The 15,734-nt window shown below is 37.5% G+C and overlaps 1 protein-coding gene across 1 annotated transcript; it reads left to right on the top strand.

Moving 5' to 3' along the window:
- Nucleotides 1-1,133: 1,133 nt before the first annotated feature.
- prrt1 (proline-rich transmembrane protein 1) lies at nucleotides 1,134-15,011 on the top strand. The gene is made up of 4 exons (XM_038277065.1): nucleotides 1,134-1,471; nucleotides 5,933-6,270; nucleotides 7,658-7,849; nucleotides 8,894-15,011. The coding sequence occupies exons 1-4, from the start codon at nucleotides 1,453-1,455 to the stop codon at nucleotides 9,068-9,070; spliced, it is 726 nt and encodes a 241-aa protein (XP_038132993.1). The 5' UTR covers nucleotides 1,134-1,452; the 3' UTR covers nucleotides 9,071-15,011.
- Nucleotides 15,012-15,734: the final 723 nt, after the last annotated feature.

Below are 15,734 nucleotides of genomic sequence, written 5' to 3'. Positions count from 1 at the left end.
TTACATAATGATTGACAATTAGGAGGACCACTTATTTTGATGATCCAACTGGATAAAAAGGACAGCCTCTACTATACCTTTATATACACAGTGGAATCTGCTTATAGTGGTCACGGATATAGTAATCAACCGCTTAGTGTTCAACAGGCTTTGGACAGAATCATTTCTATATAAATGCTGTTTAAATAATTTGTTTATAGTAATCAAGAGTTCCGCTTATAGTGTTCATTTTTGGCCATTTTATGAATGTAAATGTGCAAAAATAATAAGTGGATCGAAAGTCATGACAGCACTCCGGGGTCAGAGCCCATGACGGATGAGGACATCACGGAGCTACAAGGGCGCTTTGGTGCGGGTACCAGTGCTGCAAGCAGCGAGGAGGGGAAGGAGACTGTTGTCCCTTCCAGAGATGGGATGAGGAATACAGTTTGCATTTTAAAGACTGGTCTCCTGCATGTTGGTTTAAAAAGCTTTGACCTTTTACATCATTTTGAAAAGGAAGTTGGACAACACTCTGATCCAGGGAACCACGGATAAGTTTGTGAAGTGATTTCTTATTGCTGTGCAGCAAATCCGTAACACAAAATGGCTTTAATTTTCTGTAGACTATGCAGTTACATGTTCTATGAAACCGTTTGTTTCAAACTTCAGACTAATTAAAAAAAATAAATAAATACAACAGTGGCACCAGGCTACCAGAGTTATGTCTGCATACAGTGCAGTATACTGTAATTAAACTTTGATGGTACTGTAGAAAAATTCAGTAAATGTGTAAGCTATCTGTTTCATTTCATTTTTCTCGTTGAAAAACCATAGAAATAGCGTTTAGATGATATTCTGCATGTAAAATACCTAAAATAATGGTAAATTTGGATATAGTAATCAATCTGCTTATAGGGTTACTATAAACGGATTCCACTGTATTAAATGAAGGGTTTACCCTGTTTTTTTATTTTTTTGTGTGTGTTTGTAATTCTTTTGTTCTATGTCCAATAAAGAAACTCTGGCCCCCCACCGTGGCCCCTTTGTACATCTAATCTAGAACCGCCACTGCAAAGTGCAGCTCTTTAATCACTTGTGCTCTGGCCTGGATCTGTTCCAGCACACAATCTGGACTGTCGCTTTAAGACGAGGGTAGTTTTGTTTCATTAATTGAAACCTTATCGGAGCAGCAGTCACACGGAGCCAGAGAAGCATCCTGAGCGCTGTGGATGAAAAATCCTTTAAAATAATAATAATAAAAAAAAAAACACTAGAAACCTCAAGTTTATTTAAAACCAGGTCTTTTTAGGATGAAGATATCCTGAAGATGGGTTTAACGCGTTTGGAGAAATAAGTCTAAATCATCGAAAGGAGGTGGGGGGGCTTTTTTTTTTTTTTTTTTTTAGCGTTTACCAGCAGCTGGAGTAAAACACATCGGACTTAAAGGAGCCATTTATTACATCTGGAGGCATGTCGTCGGAAAAACACGGTAAGACTGAGCCGCATTTGTTTGTGAGGTTTGCCCGGATTGTGCGCGCAGTGCGCCGCATCCAGCAGGAGGATGCGCCGCTGTGTGGGTGCAGCATGAGGGGTAGAAAATCACCGCAGGGCCTCCAATTATCACTGTTAAAAGTGCCCCCATCAGGATGCCTTCGGTTTATTCCCACCCCAGCGACATCTTTCAGCTCACTTGTTTTTACAAACCGCTCATAATGTGGCGTTGGAATAAATGCAATCTCGGTTTGCTCTATTCTCTAATTTCTCCTCATAATTTCGCACCTGCTTACGCACAGTTTGATGATCATGTGGGTGTCCTCTGCGCGTTTTTACTTGCTTCTTTCTCTATGAAATATTCACGAATTAATAAAATAATAATAATTAAAAAACTGTAATAGATGCATCTCTGCAGCCCTGTATTTCTTTAATAATATTTAAATGTAAAACTCTGGTTGAAATGGAGCTGGGTTAAGAAAGAAAATTGATACAGTTCTGAGATCATACAGTGGATGAGGCTGCAGCTTTAAACAAAGGATGAACAGCAGCAGCCATGTAATAAAATAACTAAAGCAATCCAGCAGCAACACCAGGTAGAAGATGCATATCTGAGGAAAATATAGAAGTATGCAATGTACCCCCTCCTAACCTTCCTGTAACCTCTTCCCATTCTGTCACCAATGGACCACAAACAGGGTTGAACATTGAGCGGCCTTGGCTCCTTCATGTAATGTACTTTCTGGATACTCCAGCTTCCCCCTGCAGCCAAAATCATGATTAAAAGGTTAAACTGCTCTCTAAATTGTTTGGATTTAAAAGGTTAATCATTCTTGTACCATAGGATGAGGCATTAAACACTGCAGCCTTACACAAAGGACTGCAATACTGGAGGGAAATCATTTATTTTTTCTTTTTATTACAATTCAAATCAAAAAATGTGATTTGTATTCAGCCCCATTTGAATAAGAACCACTTTTCACTGCAGTTTCAGTTGAACGTGTTTAGGGGCTACATCTTTAGACTAAGTATATAAAACATTCAGTATAGTAGGTACTTTGCATAATAATAATACAGGCTATGAATTTGCCCATTTAGAGAAGCTCGAACATTCCTGTTCTTGTCAGATATAAGCACAAATTATACATAGAACATGATTATATATATCAATAATTCTATATAATGTTTGCATGTGTTAAATTTGTATTTTGTACTGAATTTTAAAAAATTGTTTTTGATTCATCCATAGGACAGTGATGTACTAAACAGTGTTTTTTTTTTAAGTCAATTTTATTTAGGTCTGAGCTAGAATTTGATCTTCCACCCGTTACTCTGCTTCAACACACCTGACTGCAATAGGAGCTCATTAGCAGCGCTCTGCATCGGTTGACTGCATGTTACTGAGGTAGTGTAATCTTTTGATTCAGGTGTGCAGGGCAAATAGCATGTCTAATAGTTTGCAGGACTAGCTCTCCACGCTTTGAGTTTCAGGATAGTTCTTTAAGGATTGCCTTGTATTTTACTTTATCCTTTTCCCCACCAATTCCCTACTGTAGAAAAGAAACCCCACTGCTATATTTCACCATTAGGACCGTGAATTTGAGATGTTAAACAATGTTTTTCCTGCATTCATAACACTTTGCATGTAGAGCATCTTTTTGAAAGGTTTGTGGTGCACATGCTGTGGATCTTTGCACCTCTCCTAGAGTCTGTGGACCTCTTGGTTGCTTCTTTGAGCTCCACTTGTCTGTGCTGTCCAATGGATCACTGTGAAGGCAGCACAGTCTGTTAAAAAATCTATCAAAATAACATAATATCAATATTGTAAGGAACTTTTCAGCTCCGAATTTTTCAGCTCCGAATCAGAAATATCTGTAGCCAGCTTTAAGCAGTTCGCCAGACTTTTCTGCAAAATCAATTAAATTCACTTTAGTTCGTCTCTGATAGAAAAATGCACCATAATAGTGTATGCTGCTCTATTTGTTTTGCTGTCTTTTTTAAAATCATTATTCAATCGATATATCACCTCCCCCCAAACAGAAGCTGCCTTGTGCACATGCTGTTGACGTCACATGAGGCACATGATCAGAGCTCTTCAGTGTGTCCATTTCTATTTTTTCTTGTTTTTCCCCAATTCACATCTACTTACCGTATAAAGTTTCTCTTTAAAGCTTGTGTTCCACATGTCAGAGCACTTAGATTTTATGAATAAAACAACACAGGAAAGGATGAAATCTATAGATTTCTTTACCAATTATTCCCTGTAGAACTACTGCATCAACTGCTGGTTTTGCTGTAAGTCAGGTTTAGAGATAGGGACAATATTTTTGGCCAATATATATTTTTTCTTGTGTTGCTAGAAATTGGCATGTGTTGGCAGATTAATTCTGCATTCAGGAACCATGTCTTGATCATTTGGAGTGCTTGCATTACCACTACCCTCCATTTTCCAGCTCTTGTTAATGTTTTGTTTAATTTGCTAATAGATGTTTCTTTTTTGTTAAAATTGAGATGTTTAATAGTTGCTATCATTGTGTAATTTTTATCCTGTAAAGGGGTGGTGGCGGGGTGGCAATGTCGTCTGGGGATCTGTTATGGATTTTTTTTTTTTTTTATTACCCCAGGGGAGTGTTAATTTGGCAGATACTTGGAAGAACAGTTGGTCTACCTGGGAAAGACAACTATGTAGAAGAACCTATATAATTTCTGATTGCAAACATAACTATGCCAGAAGCTTTTAGGTGGTTGCAAAATGTACCTGGGACATTTAACCTAATTATAGCATCGGTATATCAGGCAGGATCAATAAAATTGACATTTTCTTCAGGTTCTTAGGTTTCCAGGATTGGAATTTATCCATTTATTGTGACCTCAAGCATCTCAGAAAAGTAAAAAAAGCAAACAAACATATGGTTTGGGTCTGAAGGAAGGTTTGAGCTTCTCCAAATGGGCAAGTTTAGAATGTTATCATGTGAAGTACATACTGTACTGAGTGTTTCTAGTTCTGTAGATATTGCTTTAATATTAGCTATTATTAGAAACCATAATGCAACTACTTTCAGCAATGACTCATGTGCTGCCAGACTTTGTAGGATGCTAGATTTTATTAGCTCAAGCTATAACTGCTACAGACATGACATTTATAATGCTATTATTTTGTATAGAACAGAAATAATGAAGTTTTACTTCGGAAAATGTCTTTGATGTCTGATATAAGCAGAGATCCTCCATAGTCAGTGTCAGACAATGAGAATCATCAGTTGTTTTGAATTTTAAAGAACTATTAATTTCGACGAAAATATTGGAAACTGGATGCCAGTAAAAATAAAAGGGAGGACTTGGCAACAAAACCCGTTGTACACATTTCATAGGGTACTGGTTGTGTTTTTTGAGCAAAAATATAGACTTTGATGAAAAAGCATTACGTAACATTTTTCATGGGTGCCACTATTGGGTCTACAATACAGATGCAATGGATGTGAAAGAAAGCTTGAACAAGTATGGAGTCTATGAATAACTTTTTCTTGCTATTCTAACTCCTTGAGATGCCACAGAAAAAGCTCCCAACGTCATTTAGAAAGAATCTTAACTATTCATAAAGTCTGAAGACTGACTTTGAATAATTTTAGAGAAGTCGTCTAACAAGGCTTTGAGATTGAAAGATATTTGTTTTCTTGGAGCGATGGTTTGCAGTATAAGTCAGGAAATAAACCTCATTAATGAATTTTTTTTTTCTAAAAGGATAACATTTTGTTATAAATGTTTGGTCCATTGTTCTCCTTCACGAGAAGCGCTTCTTATTCTGAGAGACGCAGGAATAAAATTCTGTGATTGCTGTTACAGATGAGCACTGACATCTACATTTCTCTCGACATCATCGAGCTGCTGTAACCTTATCTAGGTGTGACCCCCTCGTTTGTTTCTGGTCCGCTTCCTTCTTGTGACGAGTTCTGTAACATTACGTAAGGACGGTCCCCGAGCAAGAGTGAGTCGTCATCACTCAGCTGCTTGGCTCGTCTTCTGTACCGCCAACAACAACCTCTGTTTTTCCTCCCTTTTTTTTCTTCTCCATGTCCCTGTCAGGGAGTATTATCTCTGCTCCCCCTCTGAGCTGCCAGAACACAACACCCTATCAGTTATTTTACACATCTAACGAACACAGAAGAAACTCATAGGTGAGAAAAAGCAGACGAGTTTCTCCACGGCTGAAATGCCACATTTCTGACTGATGATAAACAAAGAGGAAAGGGGTATTTGTTTCATCATCTTCTGTCTGAGGTGTTTGAATGTCAATCGCTGTCATCATTAATGCAGAGATGAATTCGAGTGGAGGCTCTCAGGCTTTGAAAATGTTCCTTGAAGTGGAAAATAACAGAATTGAGATAGGATGTGCTGTTTTCAAGCCCCTTATATTGTGTTGATGTTGTTCTTCTGATTATGTGATCTCTCCTCCTCTCAGGAATCGACGACTCTGGCCGTCAGACCATGCAGCCGCCCCCATACCTCCCAGGTCCTCAGGATCCCAACATGCAGCAGCATCCCAACATGGCCGCCGCTCCAGGCGCCCAGCCCGGTTATCCGGCTCCACCGCCTCCTCAGGGCTCTGAAGGATACTTACAAGAAACACAGTTCCACTGTGGCCCATTTGGGCCCCCTGGGACAACACAGGGCTACACGGTTCAGACCCAAGCCCCTGGCGGCACCATGCCGCATCCTCCTGTTGGATACATCCACCCGGGATACCCCCTGCAGCTGCAGCCCTGCACAGCCTACGTACCCATCTATCCCATGGCGTCGGTGGGTCTGACACAACTTGAGATTTATAAATTTACATACGTTTAGAAATTACTGGGTGACTAGATCTCTGTTTCATTAATATGGGGTGTTTGTTTTAATTTATCTATGATCTTTAGGATTGCTGTGTCCACACAGATATTTTCATTATCTTATACTGTTATGCTGAAGTCATACAAATCCTGTTATAGACACTTATTTAATCTTTGCTTCTCTAATCCAGGTGTTGCATTGACTGGAAACTGTTTAAATATGCCATCAAGTCTGTTTTGGATGCAACTCTGTTTAATGTCACATTTATGAAGCACGGTGCACTTTTTATCATTATCAATAACATGACGATTACTGGTGTTTTAGATTTACAGCACAAGTGATCACTGATGAGAAAATAAAGCCAGACAATATAGTTCCTAAATATTTCTCTTTTTTTATTCTTTAAGAGAAAAATAATCTAATAACAGTTAAGATACTTTTGCAGTGGACTGATTTTAGACACAGTGTGTGAAAACATACTTAGGAAGGGAGGGAATGTGAATGCATAGTGACAACAAAAACTGTCTGGATCACCAATACCAAGTCTACTTATAAATTTCTGACAACTACTTTTATCTCTTGGGAAATTATAGCAAATATATATTCTCAGCAGTAATATTTTTGTTTAGATTTCTTGAGTTTATCTAATCCTTCTTTTAATCAGCAAACAGATTTTTTGGGAGTCTCAGGACTCTTTAAATTCCTTAAAGTGAACCATCTGGGCTGCAGCATTGGCAGCCTCAGAGCCGTGTTTCATTTTATAAACCATAATAACAGTGATGGTTAATTTTGGTCTGCCTCACTTTGTTTAACCCCAGTTTACTGTGATTTTTTTTAAAGTCTTTATGTGCTGTGTTGTGTTTTAATTGAACAGATAATTACTTTTGAAGAATTAAAATCAGTCAAGAAATATCATGAATAAAGTGATTTGAATCCTAAGAACCTGACATTGGGAGAATCTGCAATGCATCGTGATCATCATGGAGGCTATCTGCAGTCTCATGAAATAACCTCGGCTATTTTTACATTTCTGGGTATGCTGCACAAGAATCTCAATAAGGCTTAAACATGCAGTTTAGAAATTCAAAGACTAAGCTGAGGACATGTCTCTCTGCAAGAGGCAGATATATCATCAAATGGTAGACAGTTTGGACAAAGTCATTTATTAAAATTTGAAGGTTGTAATTCAATAGCTATAAGTTTTAAATGAGAGCTGATTTATGTAGCCATCGGTAAGTGAAAATGACTTTGCTGTTTGAAAAAAAAAAAAAAAAGCTAAAGTGTCTTTCTTTTGCATAAAAGCATGTTTGAGCTTCTGATTTAAACATCTAACCCCTCTATGTTCCCGTCTGCTCAGGGTCAACCCTACATGCCAGCGGGAGGAACTCACCCAGGGATCCCCCCAGGTCAGATTCACCCCATGCAGATGCCCCCCAGCATCACCCTAATGGACCGCCGGCCGCCTCATGACTACCTTCCCATCGCCGTGCTCACCACTGTATGCTGCTTCTGGCCTACAGGCATAATTGCCATAATCAAGGCAGTGAAGGTAAAACTCATTTTCTTGATGTAGTTTTATGTTGGAATGATTTCACCCTCAAAAATAAATCAGTTTTCCAAAACAGTTTGGTGAATTTGATATTTCCTGCTTGTGAAACATTTTAGGCCACAAAGCAAAGCCCATAAAGAAAAATTAAATGGATTAGGGAGTTTTAGATGGAAAATATAGACATTCTTTGATTGTTTCCATGTTTTGTCCAGCTGACGTCAAGACTCCAATATCTTCACCCTACAGGATATCCCTATAGCATGATAATAAAACATCACCCCACCCATCAAATTATGACCTCCCATATTTGGTAATTCTGCTCCTGATTAGCTCCAGCAGATGCAGTCAGGATCTGTTAAAATTGATCCCGATTTCTGGGAGCATGAACCCAATGATCTGCTTGTTGAATGCAAATAAAGAAATTCAAAAGTTGTAGAGAGCTGCAGATAAAATAAGTAAAGCTCTGAGAAACATCAGGTAGAGTCAACTGTTGAGTCTGAAGAGGTTATCATTAAATAGCTTTAGAATAATCTTCATAAAATCCTCAACATAAAACTGATTGCCTGGACTGAGATTAGAGAGGATGAATTTTGTTCTCCGGCATGGCTTGTGTGCAGGCCATGTGCAGCGGCGTCAAACGTGTCAAAGGTCCTCTTGGTGGCTCTTCTCACACTTAATGAGTCCTGTTGTCTTATGTGTGTGACGGTAAACCGTGCTGACCAACATGCACTCAACATGCCACGTTACGTAACTGCACCACTGTCAGTGCAACGGGACAGAATGGATTTTGTCCTCTGGGCCCGCTCAGCTGGCTCTGAGCTGAGCTGAGCTGACAGGGCAGGGAGGCGCTGGTCCGAGCTGTACAGTATGTGTCACTGCACTGTTTGCGTTGCGTGCATCCGCCTCTTCCTGAACATGTAGCCTGCGCTGCAGTGAAATCGATCCATACATGGTGATGCGGGGTCTGTCTGGCTCCCACTCATGCAATCGTCTCGTTATGCAACATGTTTGCTCATTTTTCTTCTCTTTTTGTTCACTGCTCAGGTGCGCATGGCAATAGCTCGAGGGGACATGGTGACTGCGGAAATAGCCTCCCGAGAGGCTCGCAACTTCTCCTTCATCAGCTTGGCCGTGGGCATTGCCTCCCTTGTGCTGTGCACCATCCTTACCGTGGTAGTCATCATAGCCTCGCAGCATCACGACGACGACTGGGACCCCTAACTGGTCCTGATCCCCTGATGGGAAGCCACTATGTCTAAATATTATCTAGCTAACTTCTCTCAATCATTTGGTGAGGAGGGGAGTAGGAGGAAAATGCACCGTTTCTGCTTGTTGGCCCTTTCTGTATAGCTACCCACACAGTTTAAAGACCTAACCTGTTTCTATCAAACACCCACTAATGACCAAAAATAGCAAGCAGTTTTTTAAATGGGTCTAGAGTGACCACTTCATATTTCCTTTCATATTAAAAGTAGGAGCTCCAGGATGCAGACAAGCCTTCTTGTATTCATGATTTATTTGTCTGCTGGTAATTAAGGCAGCCTTCATTGATGCATTGAAATTAAAAACAAGTCACTGTGTTTATTATTTCAGTGGACCCACCACCTTTATTTATTCACATATACAAATGCACATGTAGCCCCTGCAGCGTGTGTAATACATCTGATATGTATAACACGCTTTTCTAGAAATGTTTTTTTTTTTTTTTTTTTTTTTTTTTTTTTTTTTTTTTTGCTATAGGGTTCTAAATTGTGATGAAGAATTGCTCGGTAGACATTCATACCTACAGATATCCAGCCAACATTTAAACAGAGGACCCATTCTGGTAGGAAATGGGTTGAACATTGAGCTTCAGATTGGATGGACCTTAGGTTGTCCCTTATGTGAACTGCATAAATAGGTTTGTTGAAGATGCATATTTAACCCAAGTTTGTCCTTTTAGAAGACAAATTTGTCCAAACATATAAACATCTAAGATCACCAGAAAGTATTCACACCCCTTCATTAAAAAAAAATCAAGTTAAGTATGATTCTGATTTTTAAAACTTCTACACCGAATAACCAATAATGACAGTTTTAAAAATTATGTTTTCAGACATTTATTTCATTTATAGAAAAAACTTAAGCATAAAGTTGTAAAGGTATTAGCCATATACCTTTTTGCTTTTTATATTTGTGCTAGAAGATGAATTTTCACCCTAGTCCACAGCACTACTGCAGATTAGCATCCCCACACCATGATGCTTTCACCACCATGCTCTATATTCTGGATGGTGTTAGCCAGCCAATGAGCAAGGCCCGTTTTTACTCCAGTGTTTTATTGTCATACCGTCACAAGTACAGCACAAAGAAATTCACTCTCTGCATTTAACCCATCCCCTTGGGGACCAGTGGGCTGACATTTGCGGTGCCCAGGGAGCATTAATCGTCTTTGCTCATACTGGCAGTCTGTGGAAGTAGGTTTTCGAACTCACAACCTCAGGATTCCAAGCTCTATGCCCTAAACACTAGGCCACCTGTTTTTATCCAGTCACGATGCTTGGAGCTCAAGGCAAATTTTTTAAATTTTTTTTTAAACAGACCAGAGAACATTGTTTAGCCTGGTAGTTTTCAAAGTGTTTTTTTTTTTGCCAAAGTTATGCCTGCTGTCATGTGACTTTACATAAAGTGTTTCCTATCTCACCACTTCACTATAGCGGCCTAATTAATGAAGTAACGTTATTGATTGTTCACAACCTCTTTAGGTGACTCTTAGTTTTTTTATTCACCTCACTGGCACTAACTACTGAGTTTGGTTTAGAGGCTAAGTCAAAAAATCGTCCAAACAGCTTCCATTCCTGTATAATGGAGACCTTGTGCTCTTCAGGGTATTTTGATGCATTTTTTCTTTCTGTTTCCCCTCATTTTTGCCCATACAGCCTGGTGTAGGAGACACCAGGCGATTGCTTTGTCTTCATTATTTAGTTTCTGCTCTGATAAGCACTGTCAAGGGGAGGACCTTGTAAGGACGTGTGTGCTCCTGCTATCATGTTTGCTCAAATCAAGATGTAGAAGGAGCTCAAGGAGGGCCAGTGGTCAAACCAAAGGGCAGTTTCTTTAGAAATTCAGAAAAATGTCTGAATTGATGTTTGTTTGCCATTATTATCTTCTTTTTGTAGATAAAAAAAAGTTCATTAATCTATGTTTAGATTTAGACAACAAAATATAGAGTAAAGAGTGAGAGGCTGTGAATACTTTCTAATAGCTCTGTACACCTGCTTGCTGGGTGTGAAGTGAGCGTCTGTCAGAAAAATTTGATCAATTTCTATGATGAATAGTGGATAAAAAAACTTCCAATATAAACTGTACCTTTTCTGTTTAAATAATATGCTTTTGATTTACATTCTTCATTATTTAATTACGACCCTTCTGCTGTAGTATATAGTGAGTTTTTCCAGCTATCTGATAACCTTAATTGGCTTAATGTTAATACCTTGTGGTGATAATGATGACATGGCACTTTGTAGTATCCAGATAAAATGACACAGCTGTTTACATTTATAGATCTTATAGTGCATGATGAATATAAATCTAGGCTAATGGGCTTTTAGTGCAAAAGTACCTGTGTTGCCAGCAACGGATGGGAGCATTTCCTAAAATATTCAATGGCTTTGCGATGCAGTATTTTCCAAAATGGTAAACAAGCTAATCTTGTAAAGATAGAGAGACTTAGTCAAGAAGAATATGCATATTAGATCTACAGATATTCTTTTTTGCAAGTAATGTAGACAAGTATTAGTATTTTTCTGTGGCAGATCTTATGCTATTTTACCCTCTAAGACTCTGTTCTTAGTGCAGCAGTAGAAATATGAGGTAACGTAACCCTGCATGTCATCCTCAGTTTGTTTTCCATTTGTCCTAAGTATTAAGGATAGATGTGTGCATCTGGTTCCTACAATGTAGCTCTGAACAGCAGCTGTGCTGTTGTCTCTGAGAAGTAACGTGGCTTTGAAGTCGCAGTATGAACTTTTATCTGAGGTTTCAGGGGGTTATGAAATTGAATGTTTCCAGTAAAAGAGAGAAAAACAATATTGCCTAAATTGTGTTGTAGCACTTTCTGCTCTATGAAAAACGATATCCCTCCCTGTGAGTCCCCATTTACTGATCAATGGACCTATGACATATCTTTGCTTTTTCCTTTGATGTAGATGCTTTAGAAAATATTACAGAGTTCTATAAATTTACAGATAGTATTTAAAAAGATATATGCTGTGGTTTGTAATTAACAGTATTATTAATGCCTATGTGTTATATTTTGTATATTTGGGTACAACTGGGCCTTCATTTATTAATCAGAAACAAGGATTTACCCTTTAGGTGTAAAGTAATTCTTTAAAAAGGAAGAGTTATTCTTTTATAAAATAAGTTGTGAGTTTATGTAGAACTTATTTTTTATCCCTAGGAGTCGTGTAAGTAGTTTGTTCTTTCCAATATGGTTAGAAAAATCAACTACTTCTTACAGTAGATTAATATACTCAGCATCTTTATTGCTTTAGACTTTTTTCTTTTTTAATCTCTAATCACTGGCTCATGTCGGTTAGAAAACAGCTTCTCCTCATTTCATCATAGTGAAACCACAAATGTTTGTAATAATGGCAAAAGTGAGTTGCACTTAAAGATTTTTTTTATATTTTTTATTTTCACTTATGAAAATGTATCATAATTTAGACCCGTTCTATTGAAAATAAAAAATACATTTGTTCATACATCTACCAAAAGACAGGAAGAACTGCCTCCCATCTGCACGGAGTTGACAAACGTCTGGCACCTGATTGGTCTAAATTCATCCTCAATATTTCTGGTTAAAAAAAAAAAAAAAAAGAAAGTATTTTTTAAAATGTCAGCCTTAAAATTTCCTTAAATTGGTGGTTCCCTTGCAAAATTAGGCAACAGGACCTCTTAAAAATATTAGAACATATTATTTATCCCTAATATGTAATGCATAAGGTGGATGCCATAATAAGAAATATCCCCATAAGTTGAAGTCTCATCTAGCATTTTCACAGTTTGAGGTTGTCTAACAAACTACTAATTTGTTTTACTTTCCAATCACTTAAAAAAAAATGTGCCTCTCTTCTAAGAAATGTCCAGAACAACATATTTTTACTCAGATTTTAAGGGAGATATATCTAATGACTATCACATTTGCAGCCTTTATTCCTGGAAAAAGGCAGCTATTCTGGACCCGTTTTTCCTTTTAAAGAATGAACTCTACACAGATAAAATTTTTAACACACTAATTTCAGCTAAAGATTCAATTACACAGAATCAGCAGTGACTCTTAAGACTGCTTCATGCTGTCAGGCGGCTATTAATGTGCTTTCCTGATTCAACAGGTCAGGCAGTAATCAGCACTTGGTTTGACTGAAAAATGTTTTTAACTGAATATAACATTTTACTAATTTCCAGTTATTATAAACCTTGTTGGCAGCTGTTGCTACCAGGTATGGAAGAGGATTAGGGCCATTAAAAAAAAAGTTACAAGAGAAAGCCAAAAATGATTTTGATATCAGACTTTATTTTCAGAACTCTGACTTTTTATTTTATTTCTGATTTTAATCCAAATTATTCTCATAGAATTATGACTATTTTTTATATTCCTCCCTTATCAAAGTGACAACCCTGGGCTTTGTTGGTATACTTCTAATTATTTTGACTTTTAATTCTGAGATTTAAGTCTGAAATCTGAAAATAAAGTCATAATTAAATAACCTTTTTTTTTCTTGATTGGTCGTTTTGTTTTTGGTTTTGTAAAATGGCCCTAATGCTCATCTGTATCCAGATGTAAAATAACCAGGTAATAGGTTTTGTTGCCTTTTCATATATGGCTAAATTGATTTGAAAAGCTCTTTCCCCCTTTAAAATGGAATGAAACAATTAGAAGATTTGTTTTATACCTAAAATGTATATCTTGCAGAAATATTTAAATGCAATAATAGGGGATAACAAAAGACATGGAAGGAGAAAAAATATTTTCAAAGCACTGTATACCTAATATCTGCGTAGATTTTATGGGTCAGTTTTTAAATGATCTACGAGGCAACCGTCAAACATGGCAGACCGTTTTACTGGAGCTAACAGTTTAAGAATGCTAAGAAGTCTAATAAATTAAGAAATAAACAAAAAGTTGACTTCCCCCCCCTAAATAAAATGTTATCATCTAGATTCATCTAGATTAGAAACTGTTTTTTCAAGTTTAACATTGAAATTCAGTCTGCACAAATTGACAACATCCACTTCAAAGCTCTTGCACCTGAAATGTCTCTATTCTTTAACATAAGTGCATTTCAAATCTGTAGAATATTTTTCTTTGAACATAAGAAAAACCCAACCAAAAAGAAAAGCTCCGTCTTAAATTGAGGTTATACATGTTAGCTTTCGTTACAAGCCTGGAAATGGCGCATGGCTGGCCTTACACTCTCAGAACAGATTTTTACCTTGCCTTATTTCACCTCTTTGTTTGTTTTTAGCTTTCTACATATTGAAGATGTGTGGTATCTTATGGTCAGCATATTAGAGCTTGCAGATTTATTTCATTACTTTTTTTCATAGAAGACTGGCTGGTGCAAGGCTAACAGTTGGAGCTACAATAGCTTAGCAACGGTGTCACTGTCTGAAACAAGGCCAAATAGAATAACAAACAATAAATGTCAAAAAATGATATAAAACATACTTATCAAAGTTGTAGTGAACAGGTGTAAATGTATTTCTTAATGCAAATACAAATTTTTCTGTTTGATAAATTCAGGCCCTTTAATTATACGATGATATTTAGTGTTCCAGCGTAATTGAGGCACAGTGCTGTTTAGTATTATTGTGCAGAAGGCTCTGGCAGTGAGTGTGTGTCTGCTGAATATAGAGACTTCTATTATGTGGCATTAGGCTGCGACTCTCCATGTGCTTTACAATAACTGCAGCTGTTTGTGCTACAGCACCAAGATGATCCCCTGTTTCTGTCATTATCTTAAGTTTTTAAGGGATTTGCTTGTTTAAAGAGCCAAAAACTACCTTGTGTACATGTAGGGGGTTTATCATCCTCATGTTCTTGGCTGTGTTGCACATGCATTGGTTGTTTCCGATTTCAGTTGTTTGAGTAACGAATAAAATAATTCTGGTTTGTGAAGGAAATCTTTGGTATCTGGTTTCTGCATCACCTCTCGATCCTCTCTGTCACTGTGGCATCTCCTCTCTCCCTCATCACTAAGATGCTATTTATAGTTGCCCCGGTTTTTTCTTCCTCCCTTCTCTGTTGGAGAATGATACACAGAAGCTCTCACAATCTTCTGTTTAATCACATGAGGTCTTGTGGGTATTTATTTTGCAGCGGCTGACATTTCTGCACCACAGAAAATATAATTATCTTCCCCCAAACTCTTCCACTGCAGGCAAAACCATTAGAATTGAAAATGCAAGCTTTTTGCTTTTTTGTTGAAGATTACCCATTTTGAAAGGATGCAACAAAAAGAGTCATTCATATTCCTAATAGTAACATTCTAATAGTAACAATAATAACATTCTGTGGATTTTTAAAAAATCAAGCAAAAAAGCAGTTTGTTGCTTAATTACAAAGGTCTTTCTGTTTTGAGAAATGCCATTAGGAGGTGAAAGATATAACATTAAAACTCACAAAACTTGAATTTTTATTATTAAATTTAAATATTTGCTAAGTCCTTGGCCATTTGCAGGCAATGTTAACAGGAGCCACTGGTGAGGGTGTGAAGAGCAGAATTAAGTTCTGAAACTGGACCTGTGCTTACTATTGTAGAAGAAGAACCTTTATCAGAGAAATGACTAAGAAGCATAATAAATTAGTACAGTAGCAGCAGAGAGAATCTGTCAACATCAA

This window comes from Cyprinodon tularosa, unplaced genomic scaffold (assembly GCF_016077235.1).
Source record: "Cyprinodon tularosa strain WSP-4 unplaced genomic scaffold, ASM1607723v1 ctg13, whole genome shotgun sequence".
Taxonomy (NCBI): Eukaryota; Metazoa; Chordata; class Actinopteri; order Cyprinodontiformes; family Cyprinodontidae; genus Cyprinodon; species Cyprinodon tularosa.
This window is presented reverse-complemented; position numbering and strand designations above follow the sequence as displayed.

Excerpts from the sequence above, each read along its gene's own strand:
- prrt1 (XM_038277065.1), top strand. Across the intron at positions 6,271-7,657 it reads CCATCTATCCCATGGCGTCG|GGTCAACCCTACATGCCAGC; the intron begins GTGGGTCTGACA and ends CCGTCTGCTCAG. Across the intron at positions 7,850-8,893 it reads CCATAATCAAGGCAGTGAAG|GTGCGCATGGCAATAGCTCG; the intron begins GTAAAACTCATT and ends TTCACTGCTCAG.